Here is a 22138-nt window from a genome sequence, read left to right as displayed (position 1 = left end):
CAAGTATTCACGGAGCAACGAGATATTAAGCATTAAGCGCAAAGTGAACACAAGTCAAGAAAATGAGAAATAAGCGCCACAAAACATGCTATCCATTTTAACAAGGCATCATCAATAATTTCAAATCATACAGAAGATACTACACATGCGAAAGTATAAATATGTTACTATCAAACAAGTCAAGGGCGCCTAGGTTCATCATTCTTGCTCCTTTTATTCCCTAAATTCCTAATCTACTCGGAAAGAAAAAAACTACCCGGTTCAAACTACATCCCATGGAAAAGAACCGAGGCACAAAGAAAAACCACAGGGGATTATTACTACCTAAAGAAAGCTAAAAGATATATTTTGGATTTTTGTTTAGACTTTAATCCCTCAAGAAAACTGTCTAGGAGATCAATCGTCGGGAAAAGTCCAATTTTTCTAATTTTTTTTTTTTCCTTCACAAAAGCTACTACACTTAAGAATGAGTACTACAACTAAGCTAAAATAGCACAGAAACTTATCCAAACGATCTCCTCATCCCACACTTAAAATTTTGCAATGTCCTCAATGCACATTATAAATAATAAGAGGGTAAACGAGACTCCCTGGTAGGCCAAAGGCCGAAGCAATAGCGGCTCACGAGGTACTCAGACTTCCCCCAGGCATCGTCCTTTGTGTGGGCACCCCACACTTAGTCCTCACCATCTAGCTCGCTTTTGCACTCTTCTAATGGCTTTGCTTCCTATGCTCATAATCCTACAAAACAAAAATAAATACTACAAAATAATAAAAATAAAATAAAATAAAAAGTAAACAAAAATAAAAGAAAGCAGTAACGCTGGGTTGCCTCCCAACAAGCGCCTGATTTAACGTAGCGGCACGACGTGAACCACTTTTTGCCTCCACCTCGAACTTATGAATTGAGCCCCTAACATGGCATCCAGTTTGCGGCTATGCTCCAGTGGTGGGGCTACAAAGATAACCAGGCCAAGTAATAAATTTTTCACTCTACACTTCTCGGCCTTTAGATGAGGAATGTATTTTTTGCTTTTTGGCATGACAAATTCAAAAATATAGGCATCATGTTCCTCTTCCATTGACTCCTCCAAAGGCTTAGATGACTCAATTTCCATGTCATCATCCAAATACAATGTCGAAAAATGTTTAGAATGAGGACCAACACGCCCCAACTTTAGAATTGTATTACTATTTATATCCTCATATGTGCACACATTAGAGTCTTCAAATATAACATTATCTGCTACCTCGCATGGCTCTAGTGTACTTTTCTCAACATGGGCATCATCAACAGAAATATGCTCGAATGATTGGCTCTCCACTTTTAGCTCCTCAATTTGGCGTATAAGCTCCTTTTCAGCTTCTGACAACTCATTACTATTTTGTTGGGCGATAGACGCAACAACCTTTGCATTTAATTTATCTTGCAAGTCGTGAATAGTAGTGACAAATTTATAGATCCCTTGTCCCAGTTTAGATCTTCCCTCTATAAAGTGTCTCATCCCATCAGTAAGTTCCTCATGTTGAGCTTCATATATTTCTAACTTTTCAGCCTGTTCTGCCTGCCAAGTTTGGCTCAAAATCTCCTCTTTTTCAAAAATTTTCTCTTGCTGGTACTCGATCTCTTCATTCAATTCTTCCATATTGGCCTTCATTCTTGTGATTGCTGCCCTCATTCTTTTCATATCTTTTTTGAGTTCATCCTGTTGCTCTGCTACTTACCTCAGAATATCCCTAATATATGCATCAGGCTCCATATCCTGCACTTCATTGCCCCTATCAAACTCAGAAATATCATTAGAAAGATCATAATAAGGGCTCAGAGAAGGATGAACAAAATTAGGACAACCATCCCAATGGCCATCTTGACCACCACACATATTACAAATATTCCACTCAAAGGATTGAGATTGTGCGCACAACTCGCTCCTGGGAACATTCTGACAATTTTTCCACCAGTGGGGTCCTCCACAATATGGACAAGGATCATCAAAATAAGAATAACCATCATTCGAACAATTTTTATTCCAAGATGCCATGCTAAAATAAATAAAAAATACTAACTAAAATAAAATAATAAAAAAACATGAATAGATAAAAAAAATGTCTAATCTAGAAAAATAGCAAATTTCTAAGTCCCCGGCAACGGCGCCAAAAACTTGTTGCGACCAAACACACTCACGCAAGTATACGCGGTCGTCAAGTAATAAAGTGACTCAAAGTCGGATGTCGAACCCACGAGGACTTATGATTAGCTATTAACTAAATTAGCCTATCTTAATTATCTAAACAAGAATTAAACCTAAAAATATTTTATTCTAAACTAATTAAATAAGAAAATATAAATAATGAACTTTGAACAGAGAAAGAGCAGATTTTTATGATATCAATGTAATGAAAACGATCTAGGGTTATGGGCTATCTAACAATCCTATTGTATTCTTCAATTGAATTGACCGACTAATTTATCTAGCTTATTGGTTGACATGGTTAATATTGCTCATAAGAATCTGTCGAGTTCTTACTCGCCTATTCAAGCTAACCTAACGCCTATATGTCTATGGAGTTAGAATCAACAAGAACGCATTTATAATTCCTGTAAATCAACCAAGCAAGGCAATTAGGTATATGTCTATCCTAACCACGAATCCGTTCCCCGATGCCCGAGTTCAAGAACTTGCCCTACTCAATCCTATATGCAATATAGAATTCCCACTTTCGAGTTCAATTCTAGATTCGTAGATAATATTCAATTGGTGATCAAGCAATTAAATAATTAAGTGCAAGATTGAATAAATAAACTAATATGATAAATCAAGAAGTCAAAATCAATATCCGAATAACAATAGTCATGAAAGAACCACAACCCTAGAACGTGAAGTTTAGCTCCACATAGACATGGTAGCCAAACAACAAATCATATAAAGAAACATAAAAATTACTAAGTTTGGTGGGAGAAAGATGAAACTTGATGAATTCCGGCCTCCACAGCTTTTTCCTGGCTTTTTCCCTCTTCCCAATATGTTAGATAACCTAAAGGAGGCGTTTTTGGCTTATATATTGCGTACAAAAGTCGTGGGCCAAAGCTCTCCTATTCCTAGTCCAAATCGGCTTCAGGGATTGATGCTAAGGTGGATGCGACGCATCCAGCTTGTCCTCTATTTCTCAGCTTGCATGCGATGGTGGACGCGACGCATCCAGCTTCACTTCTACTTCCCAGTTTCGCACGCGATGGTGGACGCGACGGCCCAACTTCACTGCTAAGGTTGCATGCAGGATGATGTTTTCCTAGGTTGGATGCGACGCATCCAACCCTTCTTCCTCTAGTTAAACCACCTTTTCTTCATATTTTGCACTCCGAACACCTTAAATCGTCACACATAACTTAATTAGTCATCAAACCAATAATTACACCATGTTGGGTGTTTTAAAGATTAAATAACATCAAAAAGTAGTTAAAGCATAGGCAAAGTAACATCAACACATATCGAAATATGACAAACATCATGCCCCGGCCCATAATTAACTGAAAATGGACAAATCTTTGAAATCTCACTTTCTTTTGTCCCTTAGATTTGATTGCTTGACAGCTATAAGACCAAATACATAACACCCTTTTCGCATCTTTGTCTTCCTTTCATTAATTCAAGGATTCTTCTTTCTATTAGGTCCGTCTAAACTATTCTTGTTTTTAATCTAAGTCTTGTCATTTTTCTTTTTTCTTCTTCTCTTCCCGTGCCCCCTCCTAATTGATAAGTATTATGGATCTTTTGATGAGGTGCTGATCATCCAATTGAGGTAAAATTACAAAAATAAAAAGAAGCTTAATTAGAGACAAGAGGGTTATATAATTTGGATAAACATCTCGTACCCAATATAGGGAAGATAATAATATAGGAGATTCTGCATTACGTCCACTCAGCAGAGATTTAAGCTCCCAAAAAAGTCAAAAAAGATTCTGGAAAGGAAAGTAGCAAGTCTATCGATATATTCTGGTGAAGAAATGCTAGCCTTATAAATGAGTAATACAGGAGCAGTTGCTGTGGTTCAAAGAGCAGAAAATGTGCCCTGCTCCTCTTCCCCTTGAATTCTTGGTGCACTTGAAATCTGTCCTGATAAACCATCATAAGAAAGGGTCTGAAGTTGTGTGCTCAATGTATCACCACTGATTAGAGGAAAAAAGCTGGACTGAAGGGGTTCCCTATGAGAAATTACCTGTTTTTCACTTAAAACTGATGGGAAATGATGTGCTAATAAACTAAATGAAGAATAATCCTCTCCATTTCCTGAATTTGAACTGGCAACATTCCCATTCAGACTTCTTTTATATCTAGTCATTTCCAAATTGGAATTGGAATCCAAAGGATTAATTGAAGTGGTTAAAAGGCTGTCTTGATGATCACTAGAAGAAAAGATTGTGTCTTCTTGAAAAGACTGGAAATTGAGAAAATGGCTCTGGAACTCGCTGAAAAATGGAATCTTGGCACCATCAGCTGACGAAAACAAGCTCACATTCTGAATTGGGATGTCATAATTCACCTCCTGCTGGTGGTTCTGAAGTACTCCACATTCAGAATTTGGAATGCCACAATTCTGTTGTCTAAATCTTGGGCTCTGTACCTTGCTTTCATCTAGAAGTTGATCAAATGAATACTGCATTTTGGCATTAAGTTTAGGAAACTCACCAAGAGCATCAATTGCAGCTTTAGCTTTTTTAATCAGCCAATCAATGGCCTCACTTGGACGGCCATAGCCAAGCCTATCTTGCACATCATAGAACTGAATTGCAGTGTTTGGTGAAAGCCTAACTCGTCTGTCCCTCGGACCCTTTGCAGTTGAAACTTTGCTGTGCCTGTCTTTTCTTCCCGTGGCTCGAATAATTCGGCCTCTGTCAACTTCTATCACATCTTGTTTGGCTCTCTTTAGCTTCATACCTTTTGTTACTTTGTTCAATTCTTCTTTATATGTTGTGAAATTAGCCCATTTTGCTGGTTTTGGGCAGAGTGGCATTGGCAGCTGCTGTAAGTTCTGGTTTTGGCAATGACTATCAAGGTTCTCAATTCCATTTTTTTGAAAAACTTCCTCTTCATCCTCCTCTTCTTCTGATGATCCATCTTCTTCTGATGATATTTGAAGCTGATGATTCATTGGGGATCCAGATTCCAAGTATTCTCCTCCTTTCTCTCTTCTAGCTTTTGGCTTCTTTAGCTTTTTTTAGGCACTTGCCAACTGCTTTAATAATAAACCCACTGTGACATTGGGCCCTTAAATAGTAGCTTTGCTAAGCTACTGTAAGGTTAAAATTAAAATTGTGGGAAATCAATTTGTATGTTTTAATAGAATGAGCAAAAGCAAGTACAAATATACAAGTATAGAAGAGCATGGGACTTTCAGGTGTGTCCCCCAATTTGCTTCAATGGAGTATGACCCTACCACATATGCATGCTAGATAAAGTATACATAACAACAAATTTTTCAGTATGTGTGAACAGAGACCATTTTACATTCATGCTTGTAGACCCAAGAGGGAAAAGATACCAATAGTAAATTTGGTACTTTCCTCACATAGAAACATGAGATTAAAAATTAAAGGGGTTTGTTTGGTTAAAGACAGGTTATTCGGAAATTATAAGATTATAATTTCATCTTCTGCTATGGGATAAATGCTCCCAAGATTTTGGAAATGTATTATATTAGAGCGTAAATAATTTTCTAAGTGTGAACAGTTACTACTCCAACAAGTATCCAAGTGTTTGTCTAAAAAAGATGCTCCTTCTTGGCTCCCATAGCATTGCAAAAGAAAGGGTTGGTTCTGAGTAAATTCTGAAGCCCAGATGCGTTACCTTTTTTTTAATATAAGGTTGCACTTTTGGTAAAAACACTCACTATTGTCACCTATCACCATTTACAACATTCCCCTATCTATATTGTGTGCAATACCATCACTTACATGTTCATTATTCGATATGGTTACTGGTCTAACGTGCCTTTTAGTCAGCTAAGACATAGACACTGTAGCTTGCCTAAGGAACGAGGAGTCTATGCAATGGGGGAGAAAAAAGCATCGGCGAACCAGATGGGTGTTACAAGTTCAACATAACTCACAATTTATGTTTAGAACCTATATATGGGTGAAAAAACCTAGTATAAATAGAGTTAATATAAGCATGTATTTCAAAACTCATAGAACTTTGCATCATCTAAATCTTGAATCTACCACCGTGAAAAAAAGACTAATTAACTATCCTCTAATATCTTGGAAATTTGTTTTTCTTTATCTTGGGATTAAGAAGAATTGAAGAAATCCTTCTAAATTTTAGTGTTTTCTGATGTCAAGGTTAACATTGAATCCCCTCCTACTTCCACGATGGTTGCATTATCCAAATAATGAAATACAACTATTAACTATACCTGTTCTTTTCTTGTCTTCTGCCACCCCCAACCCTCTCACCACCTCAAGCATTGATTATCCAGTGTCCCAACAAAGAAAAGAGCCAACTCATTTTACTCTTTGGGATTCACATTTCACTTTTTGTGACATAAATTATTGAGTGTTCACTGTACAACCATCAGTACAAATAGTTATTATACTGTTTATTTGCTACTTTAACCTGCTCCTCCAGAAACACTAGCCTCAAATCATCAAGTTTAAGGCGTTCCTTGTTTACTGTATGCCAGTAGTAAATTCAGTAGGTTACTGAAAATGAAAGTGACCTCTACCCTCTTCATTTCTTGAGACTTGTGACGTTGCATGCATTTTAATAAGGTGATTCAAAAAATATTAAGAGTGTCATAAGTAGTCAACTAAGATTTGAACCTCAAGAAGGGAATTTAATTAGTTAAATTCTGTTAATACTATGTAGCTCTTCTCTGGTTGCATGACCAAGGTTTACGATAAAGGCTTCTAATAACGACGGGTTGAAGATGAAATGGGGAATTAAATTAATTAAGACCCTTTTAATTGAGGGCCCTCCTAGGCACAAGGTACAAGAACAAATTGCATGCGTGCATGTGCATGGGTCTTCTGATTACCTACTAGCACGTGAATCCTTTTTATCTTTTCATGGTCTTTTATCATCCAGTACTATAGCATGTGAATACCTTTTTCTCAAAACAAAAATCTTTCAATGTATTTGTGTAAAATATATTTTAAACTGACAGGGTATTACCAGGGACGAAGCAACTATAAACATAAAAATTAATTTATACCAGGATCTTGAACATAAAAATTAATTATTACAGAAAACATATCTGAATCGTAAGGCATTATCACAAAGCGGAAGCGTTAATTAAAATTGGTTTCTCACCTCTTACACTACCTTTCGTTATCGCCGACTTTAGTGATGGAACATAATAGAAAAAATATGGTAACCCTAATGGGTGGGGAGATGACCAATTTATAGAGGTTATCACTTAATCTGGTACGTTCATCAAGTAACCGATCGGACGGATAAGATTTGCTCATTAATTAAATATTAATTACGGGTCTTAAACCTATTGGACACCAAGATACGTAGGAAAATCTTACAGCCACATGATCATAAGTAATTCGTCGAAAAATTACACTGTGTATATAAGTAAAATATTACGTTTTAGATGTATATAACACATATCGAACACCATTTGTCGAGAATTTTTTTCACTTCTTTCAAATTTGAACAATCTTAAGGAAATTCCTAGCTTCGCCACCAGATATTACCATAAGTTTTATATATGTCTGATTAATAGAAATTTAATCAGTTAATGATTTTTATCACTTCTTCTCCATAATATGAAGCTGGATTAGCATATTAATAAGGAGTTACGTACGTTCCAGGTGTGTATTTATGAATCACGAATCCGTCGTTGGTTGATTAAAATAGCTCATGAAGATGTGTTAATGTAAGAAATTTATTTGGCAAGTGTTTGACATGCAAAATCTAGTGGGCGTTTGGACATACGAATTGGGAAATTCTGGAAAAAAGTGAAATTGTTCTTCAAGCGAAAATGGTATTTGAAAATTAGAATTGTGCAAGACACTACTAGAAATCTGCGAAAATCGTGTGATATATATGTATGTATATGTGTGTGTATGTGTGTATGTATATACGTACAAAATTAATTAAATATTAAATAGTACCTATAATTTGGATCTTGGCTAAAACCGGCCGACTTCGGGCGTACTAACGGCCTTAGTAAATTAAATATATATTGAGTTTTAATGTTAGAGCGGTCAAGTCTAAGTATCGACGTCCAACACGCTATAACACATTTAAAAATAAAATGTGTAGTACTATAAGATGTAGTGCTATATTAAAACTTAAGTTGTAGCAACAACGTATACTAGGTCAAATCACACGATTATATATATATATATATATATATATATATATATATATATATATATATATATATATATATATATATATATGTGTGTGTGTGTGTGTGTGTGTGTGTGTGTGTGTGTACATACAAAAATAATTAAATATTAAATAGTACCTATAATTTGGATCTTGGCATACTGACGGCCTTAGTAAATTAAATATATATTGAGTTTTAATGTTGGAGTGATCGAGTCTAAGTATCGGCATCCAACACGCTATAACACATTTAAAAACAAAATGTATAGTGTTATAAGATGTAGTGCTATATTAAAACTTAAGTTGTAGCAACAACATATACTCGGTCAAATCACACGATTGAAGAATATATATATATATATATATATATATATATATATATATATATATATATATATATATATATATATATAAAACAAATATACCGACCACACACATATATATGTGTGTGAATATATACATATATATACATACACAATTATGTATATATTTCTTTTTAAAATTAAATAATTAAATAATTTCTTTTTAAATTTAAAATTAAATTACCGACCGACTTCGGTCGATGTTTAAACTAAATAATTTTGTTTAAAAATTTAACATTAAATTACCGATCGATTTGGGTCGGAATGGACAAGGTCAAACGGTCAAAGGCCACTTAAACTTGGTGACATAAGTTAAACATCAGTTAAATAATTTTAATATCTCTATGTTGAAGTAACTTGACTTTAAGAGAATGTTATATTCATATAACGGAGATATGTTTTAGATTACAATGACCTCACTTTGAATTATAACTTTGAACGTAACAGAGGAAAAATATCAATACAAAGAGTCTCGGTTCATTCTTCACCGCAGTAGTGTCACGTAGAAGTGACTCCTTCCTTCACACTTGGAGCAAACTTTTTGCTTTCTCAATTACTATGTGGCTTGGAAATAAAAGGAGACAACTGGAAAATAATTCACTTATTTAAGCTGCTTCATTTTATCTTTTAGGCATGCGTTTTGTCAAAGCAACGTTATACCTGTTACTGAAGACACTGCTTCTTCTCCACTGCATGCCAATCTGAAAAGGAGAAAGGGACACACAAAAAGACACAAATATGTATTCGTTGGAAGAATTCTTGCTGCTATAACCGCAAATATGTAAAACAACAAATTCAGTATAATCCCACAAGTGGTATTTGGGGAAAGTAGTGTGTACGCAGACCTTACCCCTACCTCGAGAAAATAGAAAGGTTGTTTACGATAGACATGTAATTGCCTTGTGAATGGCAAGGAAGAAAACAATCTATACAAATAAAAAGGCACCCCGCAATAAATAGACATCGGAACAGGATTATTCCGGGCACTCAAAGCTATAATATAAATACTCTTGAATGAGATATGACATCTATACACATTTTAACCTATGATGCATAACTTATCATCTCAGATAAACATATGATAAGAAGAATTTGGAAAAATAAAGAAAAACAATGGCCGACTCTCAGACAAAGCACTCCACATCCATCAAGTCATGCTCGGCGATTAAATTAACTTACAAGATATTTTTCTTCACCCCCATCCTTAGTAATATGGAAAAACCCAAATATCTTGGCTTCAACATCTTATCCATTTCAGTTGGCTTCAACTACCACCTCTTGTTTCTCAGTGCCTGTCTCCTTAACTTTGCTGCTCACCTTTTGTGCAGCTACTTTATCGGCTACTTCATTAGACTTTTTAGCTTTTACAGTGCCTTTCCCATTAGGCGAATTCGATTTAACAGAAATTGGTGTTTTCTTTGTCGGAGTAGTACTACTTTTAGTGGTCTTACTTGCTTTACCATTGACTTTCTTTGGACTTGTGAGAACAGGAACTCGGCTTTCCCATGGTCGAGCAGCAACCCAGCGATCCGTCCAGCTCCAGCCCCAATTAGCTTTGCTCATTTCATGACACGATCCAAATACTGGGCTGGAATTGGCCCTCCACTGTAACATAATAATATTTCAATGGTAATTCCTGCTCTGAGATCGCAAATGTAAACAAGTTGAAGATTGTTATTCAGTTTAACATACCTGATGTGAAAATGCATAGGCCATAGCACGCTCCCGTTTCGTTGCTGCTTCTTCTCTATGGTGAATCCTTGCTAGAATAACTTCCATTGTTTCTGGGCCACCACTCCACTCTACCTGTCAGCCATTCACAGAGCTATCATAAGTAGGATAATAAATTGCATGCCAGATCAAGATTAGGAAAACCTAAGTTGTTCGGACACGGGTGTGGGTATCCGACATGGGTGCGGATCTAGAGGTCAGATCCTTCAAGATGTAAATTTCAAGATTCGGGGATATGGATCCTAGTACGGATACGGGTGCAGAAATCCGGCTAAAAATAATTCAAAAAAATATTAAATATCTCTAAATTATGAGAAATTTTGTGGAATACTTACGTATAGCTTGTAAAGTGTGAATTTTTTTTATTCTCAAGTTGTAGATACGTAAAGGATTGATTTCCTAGATAAGATATGCTATTTTCTTCAAATTTACCCTAGTTTTGGTTCTGATTTCGGGAATCAATTTGTATCTCGTCTGTAATTTTTCCGTTCGTTGTGGTCAAAGTATCCAAAATTATTTGACTAGATCCGACACGGATCCCATACCCACACCCATATTAGTGTCGTGTCGACACGGGTGCGGCACCTAAACTGCCGTATCGGAGCAACTTAGAGGAAAACAACTAAAGCAAAACGTTCTCAATTAAGATGAAATTGCAGTTGTTCCATGTTTTAGAAATTTCCCTAGGTGTGAATCAAATACGAAGGGAAATGAGAAAAAGCATAAATGTTAAAACTTCACGTATCTATACTCTTGCGACTTTAGATCTCTGATAAACTCATTCAAATGTTATAGGATTGCAATTGGTCACACACACCACTTAGACCAGTCTCCATCTTATCTTCATATGAGAGTGATTACAAAGTTGTAAAGTTCAACCCCAAATAAGTTTCAGAAACAGGGATAAGTATGCTTAAAAAGTATCCTACTTTAAACTAATATCCACAATCCAAGATAGATCCTTTCTGAAAACATCTATAACTTTGAAACGCTTTCATTTTTTAAATAATACATTTTTTTAGCAAAAGACATTGAAAACTTTTGTTTGTGTGTTCGTAATTGCACTATGTACATAGAACACAGTGTGATTAAGAAGGCATCATATGACATGGAAACTGTCATGAACTCCTATAACTACATTACAGAAAAGAAAAAAAAGAATGCAGTTTAAGCATGGAGTTTAGCAAATTGTACTTGCATGAGAAGGTTTTAGGTTGAATTGTGCTAAAGCGAAAGCGTCAGATTACGAGAGATCAGTGTCATGAATTATACAGTGTTTGGGATATCTGACTTCTATTAACAGAGTTCCACGCATTCCTTCTACAAACAGTCATTTATTCTATTTAACAGAATTCATAAATCTTTTACAGAAGATTAAACAGAAAAAATAACAGTTGAAAGATCAACCTAAAACCTTGAAAAAATAACAGTTGAAAAAAACACCCAACCCCAATATGATGTCACGCATCGTATTGGGGTGGGGTGGATGAAATGGCGGTTAGCGTCTGGAGTCTTGTGTGACAAGAAGATGTCACCGAAACTCAAAGGTAAGTTTTACAGAGCGGTAGTTAGACCGGCTATGTTGTATGGGGTTGAGTGTTGGCCAGCGAAAAATTCACATATCCAGAAGATGAAAGTAGCCGAAATGAGGATGTTGAGATGGATGTGCGGGCATACTAAACTGGATAAGATAAGGAATGAAGATATTCGAGAGAGGGTGGGTGTTGCCTCCGTGGACGACAAGATGCGGGAAGCGAGGCTTAGGTGGTTTGGGCACGTGCGGAGGAGAACCATAGATGCCCCAGTTAGGAGGTGTGAGCGGTTGGCTTTGGCAGGGACGAGAAGAGGCAGAGGGCGGCCTAAGAAGTATTGGGGCGAGGTGATCAGGCATGACATGGCGCAACTTCAGATTTCCGAGGACATGGCTCTTGATAGGAACATGTGGAGGTCGAGTATTAGGGTGGTAGGCTAGGGGGTAGTCGAGAGTTCTTCCCTCTTTGTACCGGGTAGTCTGATAGAGTTTTGTTTAGGTTTGTTAGCGGTGTATGTTGTGTTCATATTGTTGTTTTGCATAGTTTTGTGTTATTGTCCTTTCACTTATTTGTTGTTGTTATTATCTTTCTCGCATCTTTTGTTGTTACAGGCCTTTTCTTTTGTTTCTCTCGTGATATTATTGTCTCTTCTGTTGAGCCGAGAGTCTTCCGGAAACAGCCTTTTTACCCTTTTCGGGGTAGAGGTGAAGCCTGCGTACACTCTACTCTCCCCAGACCCCACTAGTGGGATTTTACTGGGTATGTTGTTGTTGTTGTTGAAAGATCAAGGAAAGAAACTCTCTTGACAGCGGAAAGAGAACTAGCAAATAATGATTTGGAGGCTTCAAAGACCGGGGAGAAAGATGGTAAGATAAACAATTAGTGAGCATAAGAGCGTTGGTGACTAACCTCTAAGTTTTGAAGCTTTGCTTCTAGCTTCAATTGATTCTCCAGCTTCTTCCGCTCAAGACGCCCTTCCGTTACCATACGGACACGGCGATCTCTAATCTCAGTTTGCATCCTGTTCCACGAGTGGATATAGTTCAAAGCTGATGAAGCTTGTTTTTTCACCGACGGATGTTGTGTCAGGAACTGTAACCTTGCATTTCCTTTCAATCGACGTAAAGTTTTCCTAGCCTGCAAAAGAAGAAAACTCTATTCAACCTAAAGAGAAGAGTTGAAGCGCCTTCTTTGGTGACTCAGACAATAGCAAGACAATATCGTCATGTACGATAAGAGAAAATGACACCAACAAGAACCAGATAATATTGGCCTGAGATGAGTTTAAAGGGAGTAACATGGTCAATGAGGACTCATATAGTCGACCCCAACTAGTTTGGCACTGAGGCGCAGTAGTAGTAGTAGTAGTAGTAGTAGTAGTAGTTGTAACAAAGGTTTGAAAGATACATTCCCAAACTTATTTGTTACACAATTTATCAGCTGATTAAACGGATCTTTGGTCTAAAAGTCCAACATCTAGCTGAGACACCGTGAAGGGCACAATCTGATAGCCCTTTGTTGAGTGAAAAGAATACAAATCATATACAACAGTCTTTCACGTAGCAATCCGAACCTAAGCGGTCTCTCACTGCATGTTTTGAGGTTATAGAAACGCTCATCTGACATCAGTGGTTCCATTTGTACTAAATAAATCAATAACCCACACTGGCAGGATAGAGGATATTTTACTTCAAGTAATATTAAAGGATTTCACTAGTTAAAGGAGTGATCAAAGAAGTGCAGTGGCAGTACAGAAAAGATACCCAAACCATATGCAGGATATGATACCTCTCTCTCTTTTTTTTCCTTTTTGAGACTGCAATCCCACTTTATAGCATGATTAAAATGATTTGACGGGAAATGCATTACATATCATCTTCTGTCACAGTAATAACAAAAGATAGCTTTCCCATGCCATGAAATAACATACCATTAAATATCAGCATGCTCCAAAGTCCAAACTCGAGTTATAGTTTTATTTTACCCATCTTCTGTCATAGTAATAGGAAGACAGCTTTTGTTCCCATGCCATGAAATAAGATGCCAGTCAATTTACCAGCATGTTCCAAAGTAAAGTCATAATTTTAAGAATCCTATTCCCTGGTTCCCCAACCCCACTCAAAGATACAAAAGAAACCGTAAAGATGAATTGCATGTGAGCTGTGAACAATTGGGATGTTTCAGATACATAAAAATGATAAAACGCGCATATGCGATTCCTTAATTTGTTAGTGTCCTAAATTTGGGAGTGTATGTCTGACGATCAGGAACGTAGACAGAAATGAAGGTCTGTATTACTCTGTAACTACAATATTGCGTCTCGAGAGAAGTTATTAGAAGAATAAAGTCACTCAAGAAATATTTAACTGCAAGAAGAATAAATTTAAAAAATAAATAATAATTAAATACTATGCTTTTACCACGTAAGCACGGAATGCTGTCTGAATCTTAATAGCTACTCTGTCATCAATAGGCATTCCCAGTTCCCTCTGATTCTTGATCAAGACACCATTGGTTATTTTAGAAGGCTCTTTCTGCAGGGGTTCATCCCCTTTGCATCCATTAGACTTTTTGATTGCTGATGTTCCCTGTCTCAAACTAAAAATATGAATCCAGTTGACCTTACAAAGTACCGGTGATTCTAAAATTGATAATGAAAATATAGAAGGAATGGGTTGTCACAGACTGGTGATTGTGACAGCAGGATATCAATTAATGATACAACTTGTGGCCTTAAGAGTACAAATTTTGTTTGAAGCACCATTGGGAGTTTTCCGTTGTCTCATTCGATCCAAAGAAAAGGTAAAAGGAAAAGAAGGAAAAAAGAGAGAGAAAAGAACAAAGTCTTAACCTAGATAATCAGAACCAGCAGTCTGCTTGTTCTTAAGATCCTAAATACACTGTTAATCAAGCACCTTCCCTTTCTTCTCCACAATTACTATCACATTATGTAACTCTACTACTGAATACGGATATCTAAGGCAATTCATTAGCGAAAGCTTACCTTTAATTTTTTAGATTTCCCATCCTTCGCTTTTCTCATACCAATTACATTCTTAAGCCAGTCCGCAGAACCCATTGCAGGTGCTTGTTATATATGTCTTACTCTGCTGCAAATCACAACAAATGGAACATGGAACAGTATTAGTTATAAAATATACAGATTGAAGGTTTATTATTTTACACACGGCAGGCTCTTATTCTATTGCATCAGAGGGTGAAATAGAAAGTGGATATTTCAAATGGTCGCATTATCCATGAAAATATTCATTCAACTGATCGAGTTGACAACAAGAAGTCCTTTCACCCATACAAAGGGAAAAAAGGGGAAGTAAAGTTATATAACAGATTAAGAATAGCATCCAAGGGTGTGATCAATGAAGTGGATTGAGAACCATAAGGTCTCAAGTTCAAATTTACTTCACATTTCACATTGGGGTCTGCAGGAAGGTGAGAGATTTTGGTTGACTGCAACTCTAGAAGGACAATGTGTGATCATTTCTTCCTAAAATCAAGCCATAATGTTTGTGAATACATTACTTTTAGTTCTCAAGGTGAACTAGCTAAGGCAAATATATGGACTAAACCCTGCTGAGCGTAGGTTATATTACCATAACAAGATACAAGTGCTTCTTACTCAATGCACTATTGAACTACAACTGACTGGAATAACTAAATACAGATAGTCAGAAAATGAGAAGGGAATAGTGGTGCAGTGGGCCAACAAAAAACTATTCGCATATACTCACAAGCGCTCAACGACTTGTTGAAAGCTCTTAACACAGCTTACCTGTTTGACTAACAGAAAGTACATCAGGAATTAATCAATACAAAACAAACTTCATCTGAGCAAAGAAACTAACGGTTTTCCCAGAATTTCCAATTGAAATACATTTTTAGCTACAAATAATTTAGCAAGTAAGCAATTAATAATGAATTAATAGTCCCAAACCTTCCAGCCATCACCAGAAATTATCAGACAGTTTACATATTTTACACGTTAGCTATTGCACAGGATTTGAACTTTATGGTTTCGAATTCAAAATTTTACCACAACTTATTATGATTTACTGGGTTGGACCAATTATTTGTACTTATATTGTAAATTTTTTAACACGTATACAGGATCCGAGCCAAAGCTTCTCGATTTGAATGAAACCATAACTAAACCTCTACATCCGTCAACCCAAAAGATTAACCCTAAAAATATATCCCAACAAGTTCCACCATGTCCAATTCTGTAGTATACTTTCTATTGTTCGTGGAGTGCTATACACTATGAACAAAATAGGTCGTCAGTTTACACCCTATGCACACAGTACACTTCCTATCAAACTTCTATAACTGTGGCGATATTCAACTGGCTCAGACCTATTTGTATGTTTTGTCAAAATAAGAATGTCCTAATAATTTGACTTTACTGGGTAGCAACAGATCATCAGCTACAAAATTGTAAAACGTTTAGAGGGATTTACTCAATACTCACAGAAACAATATGAAAGCACCAATAATCAATTAAACTGACACCTTTGATTGCTTTTCCCCATTACCAGACAGATTCTAGTTTCTGTTTCAAATTTCAAGGAACTGAATAATACCCAGATACTATTTACACCATAAACAAAGAATAACAAATAAAAATGTAAACTTGAAAAACAGAACAGAGTAAACAAATTGTGTGTAAAACAAAGCATACCAGCAAAAAAAGTCTTCACATGTAGGCTTAGTTATAGCCCTTTCTGGCAAATGGGTATCTCCAAAATGCGAAGAAAAAACAGAATAAAAAGAAGAAAATCAATTAAGTGCTAGAGTAGTGATGGCAGTGGAAAAAAATATATAGGATGAGTAGAAGAGAAGAAATACTTGAGAAAAAGTGACATAAAAAGAAAAGAAAGAAAGAACAAATGGTTGGTATAATTTGTGATTGTGTGGAATATGGACATTTGTCATGGCCCCATCACCATGACACAAAATAACAGAGCATGTTTTTCCAAAAGAAGTTGAACTACCAACTACCAAGGAATCAGATGAATATAAAATTAAAAAAAAGCAACGAAAAGAAAAGTACTCCATCAGTTAAAATTTGAAAAGAACAAAGGGCCTGTTTCTCCTCTATCAAAGGAGGGCTAAACAAACTCCAATAAAGCATTTTTGTTGTTTAGTCAACAAAATAAATTGCTGCTGGTAGGGACAGCGGAAGAACCAGTTGTTCTTGTTAACCATGGCATGCTTTCGGAAAAAAAAATCATAAATAATGTGATTTAGTAATTGAAAATAAATAATTTAAAAATAATCAAAATTTAGCTATATGAGATATCAGCATAATGTGTTGAAATTCTAACATAATATGCTGAAAGATTATACGCAGGAGCTCCATAATCCAATATATTATGCTGGTAATTTTCCGGATTTTACCTTCATATAAAATAATTACTATTTTTCATTGATTTTATAAATATCGGCTATTTTTCGATTACCAATCCCCGCGGCTCTATTTTCACCATGCTTTGGGGTTTGATTAGGATGATTCTCATCCTTAGCACAAAATGATATAGGAGAAGTTTATGGTATAGTGTTGTTGGCGTGCTCTCTTTTTTTTCTTTTTTCTTTTTTTTTTCAGGAGTAGTTGGAGTTCTTTGAAGAGAAAAATACTTCTGCTTCTTTTTATAGACCAACTATCAAGACAAAGGAAAAATTTACTCTCATGCATTTGAGTAAAAGATAGGACCTTTTTCTTTATCTTTTTAAATTTCTTCTGACATATACAGTAATATTAGTGTTTGTTTGAACTAAATCTTGAAAGATGTTACCTTTTTATTATTTCTTAAAATCAGTTTCCTATATTTTCAAATACTGAACTTTTTGCTGTTTTTGAAGACAAACACTTACTGTAAAATTTGAAGAAACTCCAAACCTTCAAATGACATCTGGAAGCTTATATTGTTAATTTTCTTGTTTGTCTACCATCTTTTTCATGACATACAAATGATTGAGGATATGATAAAGAAATATTATGCCGCTTAAGTATCAAGAATTCAATAGTGAATCTGGTCTAGTGTAATTAACTAGTCTTTTCTTGTCCCTTCTTAGACTACATTTTTTAAGGTCAAACTGGGAATTTTTTATTAAAGGAAAAATACGTAGGACAATATCTTTAGAAAATGTAGGTATGTATATGTCCCTTTGCATGTATTTGACGGTAGGTAGCCTAAAGTTTTCAAGAAAGTCTATAATCTAATAAAAAACATATTTGCTCGATGATTATATAAAGTTTTAAGTAACGATTAGTCAAAAATAATACTCCTACACAACATGCATAGTGCGACACACAAATAATATAACTTTTAAACTATGATAATTATCAAATATTCAGCTTCATAACTAGGCTTAATGGGGTAAAAGTTAGAAAGACAAATTATCCCTACAATTTGGTCAGCTTAAAAGTTGCTTATTGTGCCAACTGCCAAGCATAATAATAGGAGAAAATAAAACGGAAAACAATGAAGATAATGATTGAAGTTGGTGAATTTCACTTAAGATAAGCATAATCACAGTCAATCTTGATTGTTCTTGCTGTTACTATATGTTAGTTGCTGAATATTTAAGGTGATCATTAAAGTTGTGCAATAATATCACAACAAATAATGTTGTAAGGTATGAAAAATAAAAATATTGGAGTTAGGTGCATCTGGCCCTACCAAAATTCAGTGCCTGGACCCAATGCGATACGTACTAAGCAGTTTAACTTTAAGGGTCCAAAAATACGTAGCTACAGAAAGATATAGACCCAGACCTAGACTGTGGGGAATGAAAAATGTTGGTCCCGGCGGGGCTCGAACCCGCGACCTTCGGCTCATAAGACCAACGCTCTAACCAACTGAGCTACGGGACCAAGTTGTAAGATGACCCTAAGTTATTTTAATTATCCTTATCTAATGAGGCCATTATGATCATTTTGGGGTTAGTCTATGATAATTTCATTAATGCCGTCGCCTTCTGAACTTCGCTTTGTTATTGGGCTACAAGGTATCCATCATTAGGTTAGGCTATTGAGTTATCCTTGTTTGATGTTTCCCTAGTGATAGGTCCCAAATTACAAGTTGGATGATTACATATGTAGAGTTGTGTAAGCAACACGATTTTATGTTTGAGTTGCAAATGTTTCAGTTTTTCTTGTTCTTTATCATGTTTGATCAATTCATATTATATCTATATCTATCTATCTATCTATATTTATCTATATCTATATCTATATTATTATAAAAGCACGAATATTTAATGCTAAATATTGAACGACTAAAATATCCCTAAAATCTTGATCGACTTTTATACTCTTAAATATTTATATAATTTACGGATATAATTGTAATTACCCAAAGTTAAAATTCTTTTCCGATTTGAATTGCACATATACAGACCATACAAAGTGTATAGTTTATTTTCAATAGGAATCATATTAGATACGATTTATACTATCCAATCAAAGTTAAACTTTCATTAGGACTCTTATAATTTATACACTTAGAATTTTTATTAGTGTCACATAGTTGAAGGAAAATCCTATTATTCATAGGGTTATCATGGACAAACGGTGGGCTGGATTCTAGGAGGAAATTGAATGCTCCAAGGACGCTCTTTGTTAAGGTTGCGTTTGATGGAATTTTGTCTTATATCTTTTATTGTGAATATAAATATTTTGAATACAGATTATATGTTAGCAAGATTTTCAATATTTTTCTTTTTTATTGAAGGTTGGGTCGGGTTAGTTTATTCTAATTTTTTATATTTTTTACTCTATATATGTGTAAGTTCCACTTAGCGTACAGAATCATGGAAGAGAATTATTTGGCAAAAGACACAAGAAGAAAAGTTAATATATGTGGGAAAAGCGTCTTTGTTTTCTTTACGAAGATGTGGGTTTTTCTTTTCTTTCTATATCAAAATGATACTCCCCTAATTCTACTTTACTCAGGTACATATCTATTGATGGGTTTGATACATGGAGTGTTTGTTTTCCTTTTTTGCTTTTAATATTTTTGGGTTTTATGAATAATATATAGTGGAACTCGCTTGGATTTTCTGATTGATATAGGTCATGTATTGTTTAGTGTATCTTAATGTTAATGCACTTAAACTACTTTAGGAAGATTTTTGAGATTAGTAAAAATAATTGTGTAATCAATAGTTACTTTTATAGAAGATGTAATTAATCACTTTTGTCTTTTGATTAAAAATATTCTTTGGTGTGTAGGAAATTAGCCAAGTCACAAGCATTGTTTGCTCTTTATTTACACAATACAGTTCTCTGAAGGAGTGTCAAACGCACGAAATTGCATTGCTATAATAATTTTTTTTTCCTGAGCTTGGTAACCTTTATAAGTTTTCCACTCTTATTGTTTCTTTATTCATGTGCGTATTATTGAGGTTTTTGTTATTTAAGATGAAATAGTCTTAAAATGAGGGTGAATGAGAAATGGAGGGAAAATAAAATTTTTGAGTAAAATTTTAAGTTTCCTCCTCTTGACAATGAGATATTTTCCCATATTGGAAGAGGAAAAGATTTTTGGTGGGTATATATATAATTGCTCTTCTTGTAGCTCTTAAAGAGTTAAGAAGAAAGCAAGCCTCGCGCCGTCGTCGTCGCTCGGTTCGGCTTCGGCTTCGGCTTCGGCTTCGGATTGATTGATTGATTTTTTGGACCAAATTTATTTGTTAATAGTAAATATTAACGTAAGATTATCCGCATTTGTAACGGATATGTTTCAATCAGAGTATTAATTTTTTGGACTAAGTGCTTGCTCCACAAACAAGCTAGTGCATGCTTCACCATGAAGGATGGAGGGTCGTTCATCTTCAAAGCTGGCTGCTATATATATGTGCAGCAGCTGTTGAAGAAAGACACGAACGAAAAACGAAAATACCAACAAAACTGAGAACGCTCAACTTTGGCTATACATTGCACTCCTTCCTCTCAGCATTTCCATACGATTTTCTGAGTTTCTACTCCTTTGTTCTGCATTGTTTTAACTTCAAACAAAGCAACTGTAAGTGTGATTTGCTATCGAACTTTGTGTTCGCTGAAACACTGGGATTTGAAGTACTGCTACACCAGTGTGTTATTCGTTCTATCCTGGGAGAAAATAATCCATAACTTTGGGTACTTGAAGGGGATTAAATTCCTTAAGGAAACACTGTGAATTCAGTGGGCTCGAATTAATTACTGTTTCATTACGATAACTTATATTTTCTAGAATTATTATTTATAAATACAACAATATTAGCAGGACTAACAATCTTAAGGAATTTAATATTTATTTCTGTATTTGTGTTATTCTTATTATTCTGCAAACTAAAACCTTTGTAGTTTTGTGTACTCCCGTATTGGAGAGTAAAGCATTCGTGGCGTTTTGTTGGAGATTCAAATCTACGTGATTTTTACTCCAGTTTGAAAACGTGTATTAAACATTTGTTTGTATCATTTTTTTTTTCCAGAAAAAAATAACGACTGAAAGCGAAAACCAAGCTGTTCCGATGGTGACTGCCAACGCATCGACAAGCCGAACACCGGCATTGGCACCGGCAGAAAAACCCAAAAAAATTTTCGGGATTGATTTCAAGCGCTGGCAGAAGAAGATGTTCTTCTACTTAATTACGTTATGTCTACAGAAGTTCATCAAGGAAGATGTTCCTGATCTGCCAGATAAAACTCCAGAGAATGAATGCTTTATCGTGATTGAAGCGTGGAAGCATTCTGATTTTTTATGCAAGAATTATATTCTTAGCGGATTTGATGATAATCTGTATAATGTATACAGTGGCGTGGAGACGTCAAAAGAATTATGGAATGCGCTTGAAAAGAAATATAAAACTGAAGATGCAGGGATGAAGAAATTCATTGCCGCAAAATTTTTGGACTACAAAATGGTAAATAGCAAGTCTGTTATTACCAAATTCAGGAATTGCAAGTGATTATTCATGATCTACTTGCTGAAGGTCTTGTCATCAATGAAGCATTCCAAGTAGCAGCAATGATTGAGAAGTTGCCTCCGTTGTGGAAGGATTTTAAAAATTATTTGAAACACAAACGAAAGGAAATGTCCCTTGAAGATCTCATTGTTCGGTTGAGAATCGAAGAGGACAATAAAGCTGCTGAAAGGAGAGGCCGTGTAAA

The 22138-nt window shown here is 35.4% G+C and overlaps 2 protein-coding genes and 1 non-coding gene across 6 annotated transcripts; all 3 read right to left on the bottom strand.

Annotated features, from left to right (window-relative positions):
* Window positions 1–3796: 3796 nt before the first annotated feature.
* On the bottom strand, window positions 3797–5278 carry LOC104101670 (transcription factor TCP3-like). Of its 2 annotated transcripts, XM_033657494.2 has the most exons (2): window positions 4219–5278; window positions 3797–4110 (listed from the first exon to the last, which is right to left on the bottom strand). In XM_033657494.2, exons 1-2 carry the CDS (start codon window positions 5149–5151, stop codon window positions 4051–4053), a joined length of 993 nt encoding a protein of 330 aa, XP_033513385.1. In that variant the 5' UTR covers window positions 5152–5278; the 3' UTR covers window positions 3797–4050. The 2 variants fall into 2 exon arrangements, with proteins under 2 accessions (XP_033513385.1, XP_070051587.1); XM_070195486.1 differs by having other exon boundaries at window positions 3797–5276.
* A 4155-nt stretch (window positions 5279–9433) lies between these two features.
* LOC104101669 (protein IQ-DOMAIN 9-like) lies at window positions 9434–16969 on the bottom strand. 3 transcript variants are annotated; one of them, XM_009609157.4, is made up of 6 exons: window positions 16664–16969; window positions 14972–15077; window positions 14388–14555; window positions 12877–13104; window positions 10397–10510; window positions 9434–10309 (listed from the first exon to the last, which is right to left on the bottom strand). In XM_009609157.4, the coding sequence occupies exons 2-6, from the start codon at window positions 15044–15046 to the stop codon at window positions 9959–9961; spliced, it is 936 nt and encodes a 311-aa protein (XP_009607452.1). In that variant the 5' UTR covers window positions 15047–15077; window positions 16664–16969; the 3' UTR covers window positions 9434–9958. The 3 variants fall into 3 exon arrangements, with proteins under 3 accessions (XP_009607452.1, XP_070051586.1, XP_009607453.1); XM_070195485.1 differs by lacking the exon at window positions 16664–16969 and adding an exon at window positions 16454–16474; XM_009609158.4 differs by lacking the exon at window positions 16664–16969 and adding an exon at window positions 15717–15765.
* A 1816-nt stretch (window positions 16970–18785) lies between these two features.
* On the bottom strand, window positions 18786–18859 carry TRNAI-UAU (transfer RNA isoleucine (anticodon UAU)). The gene has a single exon. It is a non-coding gene; the product is annotated as a tRNA-Ile (tRNA).
* Between the last annotated feature and the right edge of the window lie 3279 nt (window positions 18860–22138).

Source organism: Nicotiana tomentosiformis, chromosome 2 (genome assembly GCF_000390325.3).
Source record: "Nicotiana tomentosiformis chromosome 2, ASM39032v3, whole genome shotgun sequence".
Lineage (NCBI taxonomy): Eukaryota > Viridiplantae > Streptophyta > Magnoliopsida > Solanales > Solanaceae > Nicotiana > Nicotiana tomentosiformis.
This window is presented reverse-complemented; position numbering and strand designations above follow the sequence as displayed.